At 39.5% G+C, this 21,436-nt stretch overlaps 1 protein-coding gene and 1 pseudogene across 1 annotated transcript; one reads left to right on the forward strand and one right to left on the reverse strand.

The window, feature by feature from the left end:
- Positions 1-765: 765 nt before the first annotated feature.
- On the forward strand, positions 766-1,755 carry LOC142422538 (olfactory receptor 8A1-like). Its single transcript, XM_075527904.1, has one exon. The coding sequence runs from the start codon at positions 826-828 to the stop codon at positions 1,753-1,755; it is 930 nt and encodes a 309-aa protein (XP_075384019.1). The 5' UTR covers positions 766-825.
- A 9,540-nt stretch (positions 1,756-11,295) lies between these two features.
- Positions 11,296-11,616, reverse strand: LOC142422539 (ATP synthase F(0) complex subunit f, mitochondrial pseudogene; annotated as a pseudogene).
- Between the last annotated feature and the right edge of the window lie 9,820 nt (positions 11,617-21,436).

A 21,436-nucleotide genomic window follows, 5' to 3' on the forward strand; every position in this document is an offset into this window, starting at 1 on the left:
CCATTATTATAGTGACCATCCTTTCATAATTGTTGGGTTTGATCACCCATTAATTGACAGTAGCTATGTGCACCCATTTCAGGATTATTTATTCTATTCCCTTGATCTATAGACCTATCATTACACAGGTGCCAGTCTGTTTTTATTATTATTGTTACTGTAGCTTTATAATATGTTCTGAGATTGGGGACTGCGTTCTCCTAATCTATTCTTCCTTTTAAAATTGCTTTAGCTATTTGAGACTCTGCAATTCTACATAAATTCAAGGATCTCCTTTTCCATTTTTATAAAGAAGGTTGTAAAAATGTATATGATTATTGTATTAAATTTATAGATGGTAGTAGTTAATATTGACATCTGGTCAGCACTAAGCCTCCTATGTCATTACTTGACATGGATGAACCTTGAAAACATTGGACTGAGTGAAATAAGCCAATCACAAAAGGTCAAAATTATTTTTGTATGATCTCACTATGGTTTATCTAGAATAAGCAAACATGCAGTAGTTTAGTACTGGTTAGCAGAGGTGGAAAACTGGTAGAAAAGGGGAAGCATTGTTTAGAACATGTTTCTGATGGTTAAAAAACTGGCAACAGATATTGGTCTTGGTTGTACAACATGATTGATATAATGAGCCTCACTCAGTTGTACACATAAAAATGGAGATGAGATAATGTTATGATATCTTCATTTTTACAACAATAAACGAAAGAATCTAGGATCCCTAAGCTTTCAGCAGATATTCAAAACCAACTTTACCAGGAGAATTTCACCCTTTAATCATGCTTCTCTTTCCTCACCTCCCAGACTTCTAACTCCAGGAGAATGGCTGCAGAAAATCACTCTACAGTTACAGAATTCCTTCTAGGAGGATTAGCATATCGACCAGAGTTCCAGATCCCTCTGTTCTTTCTCTTCCTAGGGATCTACACAGTCACGATGGTGGGGAACCTGGGTTTGATCACACTCATTTATCTGAATTCCCAGCTTCACACTCCCATGTACTTTTTTCTCAGAAACTTGTCATTTGTAGATATTTGCTATTCCTCTGTTATTACCCCTAAAATGCTAGTGAACTTTGTGTCAGAAAAGAACAGCATATCTTATGTGGGGTGCATGTTACAGCTCTACTTTTTTCTTGTGTTTGTCATTGCTGAATGTTACATGCTGACAGTAATGGCTTATGACCGTTATGTTGCCATCTGCAGTCCTTTACTTTATAACATCATCATGTCACATCAAATTTGCTTCCTGTTAGTGGCTGTGGTCTACCTTATGGGGTTCATTGGCTCAACAATAGAGACTGGCCTCATGTTAAATCTGTCATATTGTGAGATCCTCATCAGTCACTACTTCTGTGACATCCTCCCTTTAATGAAGCTCTCCTGCTCCAGCACCTATGATGTTGAGATGACAGTTTTCTTTTTTGCTGGATTCAACATCATAGTCACCAGCTTAACGGTGCTTGTTTCCTATGCCTTCATCCTCTCCAGTATCCTCCACATCAACAGCAAAGAGGGAAGGTCCAAAGCCTTCAGCACTTGCAGTTCCCACCTTACAGCAGTTGGACTGTTTTATGGATCTACTGTATTCATGTACCTAAAACCTTCCACAGCCAGTTCTTTGGCCCAGGAGAATGTGGCCTCCATTTTCTATACCACAGTGATCCCCATGCTCAACCCCCTAATTTATAGCCTAAGGAACAAGGAGGTAAAGGCTGCCATGCAGAGAACACTGCAAAGAAAATTGTCTTGATGCAAATTTTTTGATCTTTCTAAACATTATAAGTAAATTGTAATAAATGCCAGATAAAAATCCAACCACAAATAGGAAGTAAGCACTGCTCTACAAGGTTGCTCTGCAAGGTGAAATTCTTTTCTTTCTCTCTTCCTTCCTACCGCCGCTCATGTCTTACTATCTGTAACCAGTTATGGTCATGTTTTCTTTCATTTAGGATCTATTCTCTCCAACAGGAGACCTTTGTCAAACATTCAATAACTTATAGTTTAACATAAAATTTAAATTTTCCAGATTATGTTTGAGATTCATTCATTACCCTATTATGTTTATAGAGAAAATATTACTCAACCCACTTGTAACTTTTTTCACTTGGGAGTACACAAAGAAGTGAAAGTTGAACTTAAAAGTCACCAAGAGTGTGGAGTCGGCTCCAATCCCAACTATGTGGACACCCCCCCCCCCACCAACCTTAGAAGAATGCACTTCAGAGGACAGCATTGGGGCTATAGCTTGGGGAAAGGGGCACATCTGATTAGAGCACACAGGAGAAACAAAAAGGGATGGAGAGGGAGGTTAGGACATCCTGGCCTACCAAGTCCCGAGAACAATGCTCCTGCTCAGAGCAGACAATGCACAGAGGACCATAGGGCCGGTCCCAACACAAGACATGAAGTCCCTCATTAAACCATAGTGCTGCGAGGGACAATACTGGAGATACAATGAAGGAACTGTGCACAATCTGACCCCATCACACTGGGGCAAAATACTAAGGGCATTAAACAGAGCACCAAGGGGACCAAGTAATGAAATCACTGAGGTATACCAATAATAGACTTTGGAGACAGAGTGTGGCACCCCATCAGACTCAACTGGAAAACACTCATAAAGGCCAACAAACAGACCTTGAACTATTTATAGGCTTTTCCATTTTTATCAGTGGCTTTCTTTGTGTTGTTGTTTTTTGTTATGGTTTTGTTGGTCTCGACTTCCTTTGTTGTTTTATTTGACTTTGCAGGGGTTTTGCACTTATTAACATATCTACATCTCTATCTAGATAAGATAGGCGGGATAAATAATTCAATGATGAAAAGCATGGGACCCATGGTTCCGGCGGGGATATGAGAGAAGGGGAGATGAGAGAAAGGAAGTGGGTAGGGAACCAATACAGGGAGAAGGGAACAACAAGTGAACTAAAATCAATGGAGACAAGGGTGTAGGATGCCTGGGGGGTGGTGGTGGTGGTACTTAATCAGGGCAATGTAGAAGCGAGGAATTACTAAACCTGAATGAAACCTAACATGATGGTGGGACAAGAGGAAAGTAAAAGGGCATAGAAGAAAGAACCAGGAGGCAAAGGACACTTATACAGGTCTAAATACAGACATGTACATATTTAAATATAAAATTAGAGGGATATAGAAATATGTACTCATATCTATAGGTTAAGGATTAAGGTTGAAGATGGACATTGGGCCTCAACTCAAGTAGTCCCTCAACATAAGAACATTTTGGTCTAACAATCTGGGATTCTGTGATGCTCACCCAACATGATTACTGAAGACAAAATGGGTGCATAAGTAAATGTGGTAAAGAAAGCTGATGGTGCCCGACTACCAAAAGATATAGTTTCTGGGGTCTTAAAGGCTTGACGTTAAACAAGCGACCATCTAGCTTAGAAGCAACAAAGTCCACATGGAAGAAGCACTCCAGCCTGGGTGATCATGAGGTGTTGACGGGATCAGGTACCAGGAATATAAGACCCAGAACAAAAATCATACCCAAGGTGATGGTGAGGGGGTAAGGAGTGGAGACCCACTACCCATCTGTTGACAACTGGACATCCCCCTGTAGAGGGGTCACAAGGAATAAATCAACCTATCAAGGTGCAGTATAGCACCGATGAAACACACAACTTTGCACTAGTTCTTTGGTGCTTCCTTTCCCCAACTATCATGACCTCAATTCTACCTTGCAAATCAGAGTAGATTAGAACATGCACAGAGCTACAGACAGGAACCGGCAACATAGCGAATCCATGATAGATGCCCACCCCCCATCAAGACCAACAATGAGAGTAGAAATACGAGGAGGATTAGGGGAGGGTGGTGGGGATAAATGGAGAATCAATCACAAAGATCAACCTATAACACTCTCTCAGGGGGGATGAACAATGGAAAAGTGGGTGAGGGGCAATGGAGGACAATGTAAGATATGAAAATAATAATCTACAACTTATCAAGGGTTCGTGAGGGAGGGCAGGCGGGGGAAAAAGGAGGAATAAATGGGGAGCTGATATCAGGGGCTCAAGTGGGAAGAGAATTCTTTGAAAATGATGATGGCAGCATATGTGCAAATGTGCTTGACACACTGGATGAATATATGGATTGTGATAAGAGATGTAAGAACCCCCAATAAAAGTATAATTTTTAAAAAAAATTCACCAAGAAGTGATACACAGTCCCATTCTCATCTAGATTTCTCCCTCTCTGTTCTTTTACATCTCTCTATTGCACCTCAAGAACTGCTGCCTGATTCCTTTATTTAACTGTCGTAACACTAGTGGCTATTATTTTTATATGCTTACTCTAAACAAGGCAACTGTTCTAAGTACTTTATATGCACTGTTTCAATCACACCTTACAAGTAGGTACTATCTTGACACATTTACCAGATAAGGAAGCTTGATTTAGTAACTTACTCAAGTTCACATAGTTGATAAACAAACAACAGTGGGATTCAAACTCAAGCACAGACAACCCCAGATCCTATAGTCTCATCCTCTTCACTTTAGGTTTACAGTCTCGTTAGACTGCCCATTGATCCTGGCCTAATTGTGCTCTTCCATTATGAAATACCATCCAAAATCATTTATTAAACCTACTCTTATTATCATCTGGTCCAACTTCTCTCTCATTATAGACAACTTCTTTCTTTGATTTTACTAGGGATAAAATATGCCAGTTTGCCTAAATCAACCCTGTTTGCTTTACACTTTCTTAGTTTCATCACTAAAAACCCCGTGTCCTGGGAAACCTCTCAGTCCTAGGCAAAAAAGGACAGGTGTCCAGCCTTAATTACTCATTGCTTCAAAATATTGCCTGCTCAAATAACTGACACATCTACAACCCTTTCAAACCTCACTCAGTAAATGCAATTTCTGTGAGATAAATATCTTTTCCTACTGTTTATACTAATATTAAGGATACATTTCAACAGACATAGTGCAAAGTATGTACCCTACTGAGGCTTATAGCTATTTTGGGCATAATAATGTATCAATCAGTGGTTTATTTAAGGAGACATAAATAGCTCTGTTTATGAAGAAAACAATTCATTACAAGGAATTATATGCATACAATTTGGGAGTTTACAAAGTGATGAGGAAGCCCCCATATTACCTGCAATCAGGAAAAAATGCCTTACATTCATGTAACGGGTAAATAAACTGCAGAATAATGGTATGAGCACCCAGCCTAGAATTTATTTGAGCACTTGTCAGAAATACACCTCTTTGGGTCCCAACCCAGGCCTGCTGAACTACTGAATTGGGGAAGGCAACCTGTGTTTTAATAAACCTTGAGGTGATTCTTTTAAAGAAAAAACAGTTTTATAGCACTTTATCCACATATCATTCAATTCAATAGTTCACTAATCATTGTACAAAACGAGTTGTACAATCATTACCACAATCAATTTTAGAACATTTTATTCTTCTTTGTACATATTATTAGTGTAATTATTTTTTAAATTGTGGCAAAAATATACACATCAAAACATTCTCCAATTGAACCACTTTTACATGTATAATTCAGTGCTGTTGATTATATACTCTTCATGTGTGCCACCATTATTGACATCTTTTTCCAACTTATTCCACCACCATTAACATAAACTCAATGCCTCCTAAGCAAAAACTCTTCTTCCTTCACCCATGGTAACCATTGGTCAACTTTGTTGTTGTTGAAATAGTATTTTTTATATAAAGTTCATATATCATACACTTCCATAGTTAAATCACTTAAAAATCATTTTATTGGGGGCTCATGCAATTCTTAACACTATCCATACATACATCTATTGTGTCAAGTGCATATGTACATTTGTTGTCATCATCATTCTTAAAACATTGGCCTTCTACTGTACCCTTAATATCAGCTACTCGTTTTCTCCCTTCATCCCCACTCCCCCCTACCTTATGAATCCTTCATAATTCATAAATTATTATTATTTTGTCATATTTTACACTGTTCTATGTCTGCCCCTGCCCTCTTCTCTGCTGTCCATCCCCCAGGGAGGAGGCCATATGTAGACTCTTGTAATCAGTTCCCCCTTTCTACTCCACATTCCCTCCACCCTCTAGGCATCACAACTCTCACCACTGGTCCTGAAGGAGTCATCTGTCCTGGATTCCCTGTGTTTCCAGTTGCTATTCATATCAATGTACATCCTCTGGTCTAGCCAGATTTGTCCCAGGCTATCAAAAGATATAGCGTCTCGGGTCTTGGAGGCTTGAAGATAAACAAGTGGCCATCTAGTTCAGAAGCAACAAAGCCCACATGGAAGAAACACACCAGCCTGTGTGACCACGAGCTGTTGAAGGGATCAGGTATCAAGCATCAAGGAACAAAAATATCATATCGTTGAAAATGTGGGTGAGTGCAGAGTGGAGACTCAATGCCCATTGGTAGCCAACTGGACAACCCCTTACTGAAGGGTTGTGGGGAGGAGCTGAGTCAGTAAGGGTGCAATGTAACAACGATGAAACTTATAACTTTCCTCTAGTTCTTAAATACTTCCTCCCTCCCACTATCATGATCCCAAGTCACTTTTTAAAGGAGTTAAATATATATATACCATCATACTCAAGTTCCCATGCCTCCTTCCCACCTCAAACATTCATTGTTTGCTCCCCAATTCCCTTCACCCATCCACCTTCCATCCACGATAAACCATTGCATCAGTTACTGTCTGTATTTATCCACTCCTTCCATATTTCATAAACTGGGAGACCCAACAGAAACAATAAAAAACAAAAGAAGAAAAAAATCATTAATAATAATATAAAGATAAAAATAAAAAGTAAGAAAGAAAAGACCACCAACAACATTTTTAAAGTCAGAGAAGAAAACTCTGTCATGGAACAAGTGAGAAATACTTAAGCCTAGAGCAAATTCAGGTTGGGTCAAGAAGGAGGTAAACTGACCAAGAATCATTATGCCATAGTTTGATCCATCATAATCATGTTAAACAAGTTAAGTTTCACAGTTTAAGTTCTGATACTTTTCCCTTCATCATTTTTGGATTTTGCTATCATCAACTTTGGATCACATAGGCTGGTGTGCTTCTTCTGTATGGAGTTAGTTGATGCCTCAACTTAGATGGCTGCTTTGAATACTAGCCTTTAAGACCCCAGATACTATTCAAATTGATAACTGAGGTACCATCTGCTTTCTTCACCACACTTTGCTGTAGCATCCTTATCTTCAGTGATTCCTTCACCAAAGCAAATATGGAGCCGGGCCATGTTATAAGAACCAACTGTTCTTGGATTGGGACTAGAATGAAGTGGGATCCCAGAATTCATCTTCTTGTCTATGGATCATGAATGACTGGTTTACTTTAGCCGTAATATTATGACAAAACCAAAACAAGAACAAGGGAAATAAAGAAACAAAAAGGAAAAACACTGGTAATCATCCCCCTTGGGTATTAGGTGATTGTATTGATAACATCAATAATTCATCCAGTGACATACAATTTAAGATACTGTTGTTATGAAGAGTGTATTCGAGTATAGTTGAGTATAGCTGCAATCCATGAGGTGTGACTTTATACAGCTGGATTTCTTAAATGATTGATCTGTTTACATTAAGCATGGGAGTTGTTGCTAGGGAGAAAGTCTCCTATAATGTGCCATACAAGGGCACATCCTTGCCTATCAGATTAATACCTGTCATCTTAATGACAGGGGAACACTGAGATAGTAAATACATGGTGGTCCTGAGTCCCCTTTCATTGAATGCCCACTAAGCCTGGGGCCTCCCCCAAGGTCCAACAACTGGCGTTTCTACCATCTTTGAGTGGACACCCTTTGCTTCCTCTCCCATGAGGGAATTCCAGTCCTAAGTCCAAGGTCCAGTTTGTTCAATCAGAATTCCACATCAAAATACTTCTGGTGTGGCCCATGGGGGATGCCATGTTCCCTGTAAGGCCAGCATCTAAGCTCATCACAGTGCTTAGTCCCTGGAGCGGTTCACTAAGGGCTGACCCAGGAACACAGCACCATGTTTATTCTCCCCTTAGGTACTCTACAATTATTGTTTATCATTCCTTCTCGATGTGAGGTTGCTTCTCTTTGCCCACTGTACCCACCAACAGAAATATAAATGCCTTCTCTTATTTAAATGGTCCCTTTTCCTGGTCGTAATTTGATTTTCCAATGAAGTTCTCCTCTGATTCCTGTGGATTGACTGTTGATTTGTCACAGCCTTGTCTTAATGTTGTATGGCATCAAGTGAATGATCTTCTCCCTTTTTCTCCTTCTTGAAGGAGCGACCCCAGCTCATGTGAGGTCTCCTCTTTCAGGATGGTTTTTATGAATTACATATCAGGGGGTGATGCATGGTTCAGATCCAAAAAGCAGACTCTCAAGTAAGGTGATCTTTAAGGAGCCCTGATGGTGCTGTGAGATAAGCTTTGGACTACTAATGAGGTGGTCAATGGTTCAAATCCACCAGCTACTCTGAACGAGAAAATCGAATCTGTCTGCCCTTATAAAGCTTTACAGATACAGAAACAAGGTTGCTATGAGTAGGAATTGACTTGATGGCTGTGAGTTTACTTTTTTATTAGGTAGGGTGATTCTTAAGGGGTTCTGGTGGTACACTCAACCTAGGTTAAATGTTGGGTTGACAATCACAGTCAGTAGTTCAAACCCACTATCTACTCGATGTGAGAAAGATGAGGCTGATTGTTTCTGTAAAAACTTAGTTTCAGAAAACCTCAGGAGCAGTTTTATTCTGAATTGTATCTCTGCTATGAGTCAGAATGGACTCAAAGGCAATGGGCTCCTTTTTGGTTTGTTTGTCTGTTTGCTTGGTTGGTTGGGCTTTGGTTCTTGTTTTGCTTTATTTTCTTATGTAATTCATAAAAGGAGCCCCAGAGTGCTGTGGTTAAAGCACTAGACTGCTAACAGACGTGTCTTCAGTTCAACCCTACAAGATGCTGTACAGGAGAAAACTCTGGCAGTCTGTTTCTGTGAGGATTTACAACCTTGGAAACCCTTAGAGATCCATTTCACTCTGTCTTTAGAGGTTCACTATGAGTTGGAATAGACTTAATGGCAATGGGCTTTACTGGAGTCAAAAGCCCAGTCTTTCTCCCTGGAGGTTTTGAACTACCTGTCATGTGTGTTGCAGCACAACACAGAACCCCTACAGCACTAAGGCTCCTCTCCTAGGCATTGGTGAGCTGAAATGAACTGCTATTGGCCATTTGTAGTTAAATAATCATATGGTTTACTATACTAAGAATAATAAATACAAGAGGAATGATGTCACATTCATCATCAAAAGCAAAATTTTAAGATCTATCTTGAAATAAGTCCTTGGGCAAGATGATGAACTGAGAGAAAAAACAATATGGCCATGTAATCAGAGCTGCTTTTACTCCCTCTCCCCATCCCCCAGCAGCCACACATCTGAAGTTGTGGAAAGTTTGCAGCAGCCTAAGTTCTATATAACCCTCTGAGGAAAGCAAACACTTGCTGATAGCACCCAGGGTGGGAGAAACTGACAAAAAGAACTTGGAAGAAATTAATCTGTGGATTCTGTTATGCCCTGCAGGATGCCAAAGGAACGTGCCACTCTACACTGAACCACAGTGGTGAGCTGATTGCCCCTTCTCTCCTGCTTCTGCTTAATTCCACCCCTCCCAACCTACTTGGGGAGATTTTGGATGGGAAATTTATCATGAGGACACACAGGCACTGGGACTGGGAGGGCCCAAACTTGATCACTGCATCTAGGAGGGTCCCAACCTAATCACTGTACACTGACTAGATTAGAGAGATTTGGATCTGTTTGGGACTGGCACCAAATGTCAGGATGAAACTCATGGGTATAGGATTGTGGTGGATTCCTGGATCACTAGCAGAACTGACCAACTCTTGAGCCTGAACAGATGTAGAATCAAGAGGGCATGTATTAGGAGAGATAGTCAGTTCAGTAGTGAGTAAGCATTTCTCTGCTAGCACAGGACTCAAAATGCTAACACTTGCCTGCCCACAAGCCCATGCCACAATAGAACTTGGACCCAACACTGAAACCCAGACCCCACAGGTGATAGTTGTGGTAAACACTGTTCTTTATTTAAAAATCATTTTTGGGGGTCTCATACAATTCTGATCAGAATCCATCCAACCATCCATCCATCCATCCAACCATTGTGTCAGGTACATTTGTACATTTGTGGCCATAATCATTCTCAAAAAATTTGCTTTCTGCTTGAGCTCCTGGTATCAGTTCCTCATTTTCCCCCTCCCTTATGAACTCTTGATAATTTATAAAGTATTATTATTTTGTCACATCTTACCCACTCCCTTCACCCACTTTTCTTTTGTCTATCCCTTAGAGAGGAGGTTATATGTAGGTCCTTGTAATTGGTTCGATCGTGGTCCCAAATCTACCTTACAAATCTGGCTAGACCAAAGGATGTACACTGGTACAGATAGGAACTGGAAGCACAGGGACTCCAGGACAGATGATCCCTTCAGGACCAGTGCTGAGGGAGAGGTGGAAAGTGGGTAAACACTGTTCTAATTCCTTCTCTCCATCATCTTGCTTGTTTGGTCAACTGCCAGGCACTCCCTGGTGACTTGGGAATTAGCATTGAAACCAAGACTTTAACAGAGGCCATATTAAATTATATGTTGAGGGTAGGCTGGTATCAAATTGTCTGACTAATCTTGACTACCCAGGTTTTGCCACAGGTGTGTGAGGATTACTTTGTATTCCGAGTCAGACATTTAAACACATTAATAAACAATAATATTATGTGTCAGAAGCAGCAGTGGATTTCTGCACCCTTGCATAAACAGGAGAAAACAACTTAATCAACCATAATACACATACATACAGAGCCAGAGGAGGTCCTGGAGGAGAAGACCATGGATCCTCCTATAGGAGAGATTACAGCTATATTCTCCAGTAACTTAAACCACTGGAGCAAAAATTAAATAGTAATAGAGAACAAACACAAAGTATGATTCAATAATTAAGGAATGTTGTAAAGACCATTCTGACAAAATGAAGGAAAGGTTAGAAATAGTTCAACAACTTCAAATAGAAATATAAAAGACAAATACCATAATATTAGAACTGGGTAAAATTGTGAAATAAAAAAACATCAGAATTGAATCAATGGAAAATAAAATCACACGATAAATCTCTTGAGAACAAAAAACAAGGTGACGTTTTTTTTTTTCAGGCCTGCACCTTTTATTGGGCACATTATCAAGGGCTCTTGCCGGGTGGATGGGAGGGGGTGGTGGCAAAGCAAGTGGCCAGACCAGGAAAGCAGGCCGCCTTCACCGTGGCATTCTCAGTGGTACTTCCGTAATCGCTCGTGTTTGAGCTCCTTGTAGGATAGGCAGTAGCTGAAAACCACATAGGCCGCCAACACCATGGACAGACCTGCGACGCTCCCCTTCCTTACGTTGACATACTTGCTATAATACCGATCGTAACCTCTCCGAAAGGCGCCGAAAATGCCCGTCGGGGTGAAGTCCCGCATCAGCACCAAGCTGGGCAGCTCCGAGATCCTGACATCCAGGAGGCGCTTCTCCTTCAGGGGCACGGGAGACGCCATCTTTCAGTCCTGGGTCCAAGGTGACGTTTTTAAAATCACCAACAACATACTGAAGAATATTATGGGACACTTCAAAGGACCAACATACAAGGGGGTATCCCCCAAAATAACAAAATCTTTTTGATGATCTGTATTTAAAATAGTTTTTTTTCCCAAAACAACCTTATCACCTTCAAAGTACTCTCCATTACACTTACTTCATTTTTCAAATCTGCCATTCCATTCTTAGAAACATTTTCAAACTCATCTGTTTGAATGGGTGTCTGCACCTCCCTCAGTTTTTTCCTTCACCTTTTCTATGTCTTCAAATCTCTGTCCTTTCATTTCCCACTACATTATAGGAAATAAAAGAAGTCACACAGAGCAAGGTCAGGTGATTAAGGGTCGTGGAGCCAGAAAGTCATGCTGTTTTTTGCTGGCATACTGAGAGGACTGGGTGAGCAGGTACATTGTAATGGTGACAAAACCAGTTCCCCATCTGCCACAAATCAGGCCTTTTTGGTTCCACGCTGTTAGGCAATCTTTTCAAAACCTCTAAATACAAAGTTTGTTTAACAGTCTGGCCTGTGGAACAAACTCCAAATTCACTAAAGGTCTTCATCTGTTTGATGATGTAGTCAATGGATGTAGAATGGGGTTTATCATCAATTGACATTTCACCTGTTTTGAAACGAGAAAATAATTGGTACACTTGAGTTTTCCCATAGTGCTGTCCTTGTAAGCTGTTTTCAACATCACAACAGTTTCTGTGGCATTTTTCCTGAGTAGGAAACAGCTGCACACTATTCTCTGAAACTGGCTATCACAAAAAAAGAGGTGCAAGCAAAACTATTCTTATAAATAAATTTCCTGTGACCAAAGAGAACCTTTCCAGGCAACACCACTGGGTGCACTAACCCAGAGTGAGTTGCTCAATGCTCACCTAGTGAGAAAAAGGAGTACTACAAAAACTCTGCTCTGCCCAGTGCAAATCCGGTTTTGGGGGTATACCTTCCATATGCCTGATAAATGTCCCAAAACAAAAAGAAGAAATAACCAAGGAGAAAATAGTCAATGAAATATTAAAGTAGGACTTCCGTACATCATGACAATATAAAATAACCATGCAAGAAGTCCATAGAACTCCAAATAAAATTGACCCAAAAAGGAAATCACCTTGACATATAATAATCAAACTTTCTAATATTAAAGAAAAGGAAACAATCTTAAGAGAAACATAGCAAAAAAGAACAATCACACATAAATGCCAAGTGATTAGAAGAATTTCTATTTTTCTACAGAAACTACTCGGTCAAGAAGGCAATAGAACGATAACAAAATTTCTAAAAAAACAAAATTGCCAACGCAGATTTATAGCAACCATAATTATTCCTCAAATATGAGGGAGGAAAAAAGACATTTACAAATAAGGAAAAAATAAAGGAATTGATAAAAATGACCACCTTTACAAAAATATTGAAAGGAATTCTATGGACAGAAAATCAATAGACAGAAACCTAAAAGTGTCAGAAAAGAAATCATTATGGAGAAAACATTCTATTTAAGTAATATTCAAAGTAAAATAGAACTAAATGAATTAAAACAAGTACTCATAGATATAGCATTCTGCTATGAATATAAAAATTGAAAGATAAGAGCAGAGGCAAGTGAGTAGACAATAAATAGTCTAATAGGGAAAATATAAAAAGGTTAACAAACTGCATCAAATTGTTTTTGAATTTGGGGACAAAATAAAATAAAACAACCTTCAAAGAAAAAATTAATACCTCAACAAAAAAAACAAGACAAAAATCATGTAAGACAATCAGATAAAAGAAACAAAGTATCTATAAGATGACAAACAATATGAAGCACTATACAAAAACTCTCATGAAAATTGAAACCAGCAGCACCAAAATAAGAACAAGATGACACCAACAAATCTATTTATTTAGAACACCACTGAATGTAAATACAGTGAATTCACTAATTAAAAGACAAAGTCTAACAAAATGGTTAAGAAAACATGAACCTTTAATATGCTACTTACAATAAACATACTTTAGATATAAAGATAAACATAGACTAAAATGAAATATATATATACCAAGCTAAGGACAGTTAAAAGAAAGCTAGATAAGCAATATTAATCTCAGACAAAATATACATGAAACTAAATGACATAATGGAAGACAAATGTCATCATATAATTATGAAATTTTAATTGAACAATAGCCCATAATCATAATTAATATAAATGTACCAAATGAAAGGCCATTAAAACACTTTAATCAAATTCTTACATAAATGAAGGTTAAATAGATCAGAGTACGGTACTAGTAGACTTTAATACATCACTTTTTACTAGAGATCAATCAACTAGGAAGAAAATCAACAAAGATACAGAAAAATTAAAAAAAAACAATCAACTCGTTCTTAGATATATACCCCCCTAAATTCATTTAACTTTATTTACTAGTACTCATGGAACCAGTTCTAGAATAGATAATATTTTAAATCATAAGAGAAGCATCCATAAATTTTAAAATATTGAGATACTACAAACTATATTTTCAGATCACAATGTCATAAAATTAGAAAAGAATCATAGAATAACTCCAAAAAAATCAAATACATGGAAACTTAACAACACTTTATTTCAGAACCACTGGGTAATTGAAGAAATAAAGAACACAATAAAAAATTTCTTAAAACAAATAAGAGACTATAAGGTGTTGAATGGACCATGTAGCAGACACCAAGGAACAAAAACAATCATTGTGTGATCACCTTCTCACATAATCGCTGAAGACGAAAGTGTGCATAAGCAAGTGTGGTGAAGAAGGCTGATGGTGCCCAGCTACTGAGAGATATAGTGTCTGGGGCCTTAAAGGCTTGAAAGCAAACAAGCAGCCATCTAGCCCGGAAGCAACAAAGCCACACGGAAGCAGCACACCAACATAGGTGATCGTGAAGGACAGAGGAGACCAGGTCTCAAACAACAAAGGTGGGGTGGTGGTGAGAATCACATCACCGTGAATGAGGGGGAGTGCATGATGGGGACACAATGCCCATCTGTAGACAGCTGGACATCCCTTCCAGAGGGGTAGTGGGGAGGAGATGAGTCACTCAGGGTTCAGTGTAGCAACAATGAAACTCAAAACCTTCCTCTAGTTCCTGAACGCTTCCTCCCCTCCTAATTATCATGAACCTAATTCTACCTTGCGGACCTGGTTAGACCAGAGGATGTACAGCAGTGCAGTAGGGATCTGGAAACACAGGGAATCTAGGACAGACGAACCCCTCAGCACCAGCGGTGGGAGTGGCAACACCAGGAGGGAAGGGGGTGTAGAAAGGGAGAGCCGATCTTGGAGATCTATGTGTAACCTCCTCTCTGGGAGATGGGCAATGGGGAGGCGGGATTAGGGGAGATGCCGGGGAGTGTAAGATAGGATATAATAATTATTTATAAACTATCAAGGGACCGGGGGGGAGCGGGGAGGGAGGGGGAAGGGGGAAAAAAAGGGAAACCGAGCTGATTCCAGGAACCCAAGTGGAGGGTAAATTATAAGAATGACGAATGCAACGAATGTATAAGGGTGCTTTGCTCAATTGATGTATGTACAGATTGTGATAAGAATTTTAAAACAACAACAACAAAAAAAGAATTAAAATACAACATATGAAAAACAGACATGACAAAAGCAAAACAACAGTTTACAGAAATAACTGCAAACATCAAAATGCAGAATGAATTAAAATAAACACTTTAACACATCAGCTACAATTGGCAAAGAACCCCCCCTTAAAAAAAAACAAAAAAACACCAGATACTAGAAGAAAAAAATAATAAAGGTAGAGCCTCTATGATCCACCAACAGCGTGGCAAAGCTGGTCTCTAAGGAGCCTCAAACTCTAGTGATGTAAGGCAAGGCAACAGGATCTAAGGGTTGGCTCAGCCCATAGTTACTGCAACACATGGTTGAGGCAAAGAGGTAGCTCAAGCAGCAGCAGCACACTGGTCTAATCCCCAGGGAGCGAGAAAAATTCATGGCATCAGTAAGCATTTATCTTGGTTGTCCTCTAATCAAGGTGCAACTTGCTTGAACTCAGCCCACATGTTCCTATGGCAGCTTACTTGACACAATAAACCTATCACCAGCAGAAATAAATAAATCGGAAAAAAATTTAAATTATAGAAAAAAAAAACAGTAAGAAGTGGGTTTTTAACAAAGAGTAACAAAATTGATAAACTACTTGAAAACCTAGCAAAGGAAAAAATAATAAAAGGCAAATTCTACAAATAATTAAACAGATGATATTACAACAGAACCAAATGAAATTTAAAAACAATCTAGTGTTATGAATAATTATTTTCCAACAAATTTTAAAATCTGGGAGAAATGTATAAATTTCTAAATATGCACAGAATCATGTAGAAAATTTAAACAAGTACATAACTCCAAAATAAATAGTACTAGTCATTAAAAATTTTTTTAAAACCCTCCAGACATCAAAAATTCCAGGACCAGATGCTTCCACTGGTAAATTCTTTCAAACATTTAGAGAAAACTTAATGACAATTTTCCCCAAAATATACAAATGGACAATACACTGCCAAACTCATTTTATGAAGCAACTATGTCTGTGCCACTGAAGCCAGGTAGACATCTCCAGAATTAATTATAGATCACTATTTCCAATGAATATAGATATCAAGATGTTCAATAAAATCTTGGTTGGGTAGATGGCAACCGAGTAACACAGGCCAGAGGGCCTCCACAGAAATCAGCGCAGGAGGGCTACTAAGAGGAAAATTCGACTCTTTCAGATTATAGGAGGAGCATCATAAAGTTCAGTAGGCACAGATCCACTAGGTTTTGAAGAGCTGGGGACTTTTGGCTTGCTACTTTGGAGGCCAACTAGGGCTTAGCCTTAGCCGTGCCATAGTCTGGGCTGGAGCCAGGCTCCTTTGGCCAGCCCAAGAACTTTACTTCAACACAACCACAGTTTTCCACTGCCTCTGGGCAGGGTTTAAACCCCTCTAGCCTCACAGTCAGGCGATCTGGGATCAGCTATTTCTTTTCTTCTCTCTCTTCTCTCTTTCCCTCCACAAGCTCAGCAGGCTCAGTTTCCAACCCAGCCCTTCTGGTTTATTTTCCTTTCACATGCCACTGCTTGCCTCCAGGCCACTCCCCTTTCCCTAGGAAAATGACCTACCATCCACACAGCTGGGAGAGCTACCACCCACCCACCTTCTGTGGCCTTATACATGGCTAGGGAAATTCTGCTTACTTTCTGCTGCAGGGGAATTCATACCTAACATCCAAGGCCCTTTAAGTGGTCATGGAACTCCCACACACCCTGTGTGGTGCTCCATTCAGCTGGGGGAACCTCTGCATGCCTTCCATGGCACTGACTTCCACAAGGCTGGGTGAACCGCTGTGCATTTTCCATGGTCCAACATGGCAGAGGGAACTTCCTCCCACCTCCCGTAGTGCTTCACACAACTTAAGGCAACTCCACCAACCCTTTCCATTGCTCTACGCTACTGTGCAAAACTTGGCATGACTTATGCTGTGATTTTTCCTGCAATCCGTGGTGCTTAACACCAAAACGGGCACACACCCTGCCATCTGTGGCACTCCCATTGCAGTTGGCACTGCTGCATGCCCTCTGAGGCACACCAGGCTGCCATGGGCCACACTACCACAGCTTCCTGTGAAAACATCCAGGGAAGTGCCATCCTCGCAGATCCACACCAAGCAAACAGCATCCCCTGAGAGGACCATCCAACTTGCTCTAACAGAATACTGGTTGGCTAGGGAAAGAGTGAAACCACAAAAGGATAAAGCAGTAGACCAATCCCCCAGCGAACTTAGCTGCAGGCAGTTTGAGGAAGAATTCCTACGAGTCACCAAAAGACAGAGCCCAGTGCTCTTTGACTCCCTGGAAATGGTGCTGGACTCCTCTAAAACAACACAATGAAAACAACAACCCACCTCAACAACCTCAACGAAAAAAACAAGAGAAGCAAATGGCAATATTTAAAGATGTCCCGAACCTAACAACGTGCATAGAGAAGCAGACATTGAATTTCCACAGAAAGAAATCTTCAGAATGATGCTTGGAGTCAGACAACATATGACGAAAGCAATATAGAAAAAGAATGAAATGATAGAGGAAATGATAGAGGAGATAATGAGAGAGGCCACACATCAAAGGGAAATACAAGACCTAAGGGACAAGATAACAAAAGCCAGTAGCAAATTCACAGATTTGGCCAACAGACTTGCGGAGGCAGAGAATTGCACCAGTGACCTAGAGGGTAACCAGGCAGATTTCAACAAACAGGAAAGGCAGTCAGATAAGATAATCAGAGAAGCGGAAGAAAACCTGAGCGGTATATCTGATGCTATGAAGAGGAACAGTAGCATAATTGCACTACTTGAGCAAGACACAACAAAGGAGTCAGATACAAAAATAGTGAGGGGATACTTAGAGGAAACCTTCCCCAGTTTAATGAATGAAAACCAGACAACTATTCAGGATGCCGAAAGAACACCAGCTAGACTGAATCCAAATAAGAAGTTATAAAGACATATAATAGTTAAACTATCCAACTTTCAGGAAAAGGAGAGAATCAGAAGAATAGCTAGGGGGATAAAAGCAATCAACTATAAAGGAACCTAAATAAGAATATGTTCAAACCTATCTGCATACACTATGAAGAAGAGGAGAGAGTGAAGTAACATACTCCAAAAATTGAAGGAAAATACGCAAAACCAAGAATACTCTAGCCAGCTAAAATATCTATCAAGGTAGATGGAGAAGTAAGAGTCTTCCCAGACAGGAAAAAACTCAAAGAATACTTTAAAAGAAACCCAGCACTAAAAAAGATCATTGCCGATCCAGTGTCATCAGAAGAAAAGCACTCATGGAGCACAAATAAGAGAATGTCACATAGAAAACTCCACCCAAAGGGTAACAAAGAGAAAACAGTCCCCAAGATAGCATTGGATCAACAGTAGAAAGAAGGCAAGAATGAAACACACACACCACTGAGAAGAAAGGGAGGTTGGAAAACACCAACACAAAAGGTAACAGATGACATCACAGAGTCCACAGGTGGATGTAACAACCTTGAACATCAATGGCCTGAATTCAGGCATTAAAAGGCAGAGGCTAGCAGACTGGCTTAGAAACCACAACCTGTTGACCTGCTGCCTAAAGGAGACACATCTCAAGATTACAGAAAAAATAGGCTGAGAATCAAAGACTAGAGAAAAATATAGCAAGCAAATGGCAATTCAAAACAAGCAGGGGTTGCAATCTTAATCTTGGACAAATTTGATCTCAAGGTTCAAACCATAACAAGAGATATGGAACGACACTATATAATGCTGAAGGGAACAGACCAAGAACCAGTGAGCATAAAAAATATGTATGTGCCCAGTAAGAGACCTATGGAATTCGTCAATCAAACTCTCCAAAAAGGAAAAAAGAAATCAAAGGCTCAACAACGACTGGCTGAGAAAGATAGATCACAGGGAAAGAAGCTTAAGAGGGAGGCTACATATCTAAACATTACGATTAGATGATTTGCCCTGATATTTTCAGAGCTCTACACTCAAAGGCAAAAATTCACATTCTTGTCAAGTCTACATGGCACATACTCGAAGACAGACCACATGCTGCGACACAAGTTGAATCTATGTAAATTCAAGCAGATAGAGATCACAAAGGCTTCTTTCTCCAACCACTATGCCATAAGACTGGAAATCAACAAACTAACAATTAAGAAAACAATTGGAGAATGAATTACTCTCTACTGAAGAACTAGTGGGTACTATCCCAGATCAGAGATGAAATTTGGAAGTTTCTAGAAATGAACGATAATTAGAACATGATATACCAAAACCTTTGGGACACAACAAAGGCAGTTATCAGAGGAAGCTTGATGCCATACATGCACACATGAAAGAGGAAGAGAGACCTATGATTGATATGCTAACACAAAAAGTACACCAATTACAGAAGAGTCAGCAGGACAATCCCACTAATAGAAAAGAAATAATAAAAATCAGGACTGATATTCATGAGAAGGAAAACAAGAAAACTATGGGGAAAATGAATACAGCTAATACTTGGTTCTTTGAAAGGATTAACAGAATTGGCAGCCCACTGGCAAATTTAGCCAAAGGAAGGAAGGAGCAAATTTCAATAGCAAGGATAAGAGATAAAACAGGAGACATTACAACGGACCATAATAAAATTAAAAGGATAATTACACAGTACTATGAAATACTGTCTGTACTTGAATGGATTCAGCATCTTGGAAGACATGGACTAATTCTTGGAAAATAATCCCACTCTAGTTTACCCCAGATGGACGTCAGGAATCTCAAGAGACCCATAGCAATGGAAGAAATAGACAAGGTTATCAAGGGATTATCAACCAAAAAATAAATCCCCCAGTCCAGAGGGCTTCACAGGAGAAATCTACCAACTATTCAGGGAAGAATTAATACCAATTCTACACAACTCTTCCATAACATAGAAAAAGATGGAAAACTCCTGAACATTTTCTATGAAGCTAGTATAACTCTGATACCTAAAGCAGGCAAGGCGCCCACAAGAATTGAAAAATATATATCAATATCCCTAATAAATATCAATGAAAAATCCTTAACAAAATACTGGCCAATAGAATACAAATGTATATAAAACAAATAATTCACCATGATCAAGTGGAATTCATACAAGGGATGCATAGATGGTTCAACATATAAAAGACTATTAGTAATATTTGCACATTGACATGAAAAAGTACCACATGATAGTATCGATAGATGCAGAAAAAACATTCAACAACATCCAACACTAATTCCTGTTTAAGACACTCAAGAAGATAGGAATGGAAGGAGAAGTCCTCAATATAATACAAGCTAGTATATAAGCCAACAGCCAATGTGGTAATCAATGGAGAAAAACTGAAAGCAATCCCATTGAAAAAGGGGACCAGACAAAGATGCCCCTTGTCCCCCACACTTACTTAACATTATACTGGAGGTCCTAGCTAACAACATCAGATAAAGAAAAGACATCAAAGGTATTTACCTGGGGAAGATAGAGGAAGAGGTGAAACTCTGCTTTTGCAGATGATATGATATTAGGAAAAATCCCAAAAGCTCCACAAAGAGAGTGCTAGAAGTGATAGACACTATCTGATAGAGGAATATGGCAGAGTGACAGGATACAAGATCAACAAACAGAAGCCTATCCAAATGCTATACACATTGGACAAGACCATGGAAGAAGGAATTAAAACTATTACCCTTCACAATAGCCAAGCACAAATTGAACTATCTAGGGATACACCTGACTAAAAAAACCCAAAAGATTTGTATGAGGAAAACTACAGAACATGCTTAAAATAAAACAAGAGTGACCTGAACAAATGGAAGACTATCTTTTGCTCATGGATCGGAAGACTCAATATAGTCAGTTTTGCCCATGGCACTATGTAAGTTTAATGTTATGGCGATACAGATATTATCATCTTACTTCAAAAATTGGAAAAGCTGATCTCCAACTTCATATGGAGAGAGAAGAAGCCCAGAATTAGCAGGGAACTCCTCAAGAAGGATAGAGTAGGAGGGCTTGCTTTACCTGATTTTAGCACCTATTATACAGACACAGTGGTCAAAACAGTGTGGTATTGGTATAATGCCATATAATTACACCAATGGAAAAGAACTGAAACCCCAGAAATAAAATCATCAGCATACAAACAACTGATCTAGGATAAGGGCCCCCAAAATATTAAATGGGAAGCAGAGAACCTCTT

The sequence above is a fragment of the Tenrec ecaudatus genome, chromosome 12 (assembly GCF_050624435.1).
Source record: "Tenrec ecaudatus isolate mTenEca1 chromosome 12, mTenEca1.hap1, whole genome shotgun sequence".
In the NCBI taxonomy this organism is placed as follows: domain Eukaryota; kingdom Metazoa; phylum Chordata; class Mammalia; order Afrosoricida; family Tenrecidae; genus Tenrec; species Tenrec ecaudatus.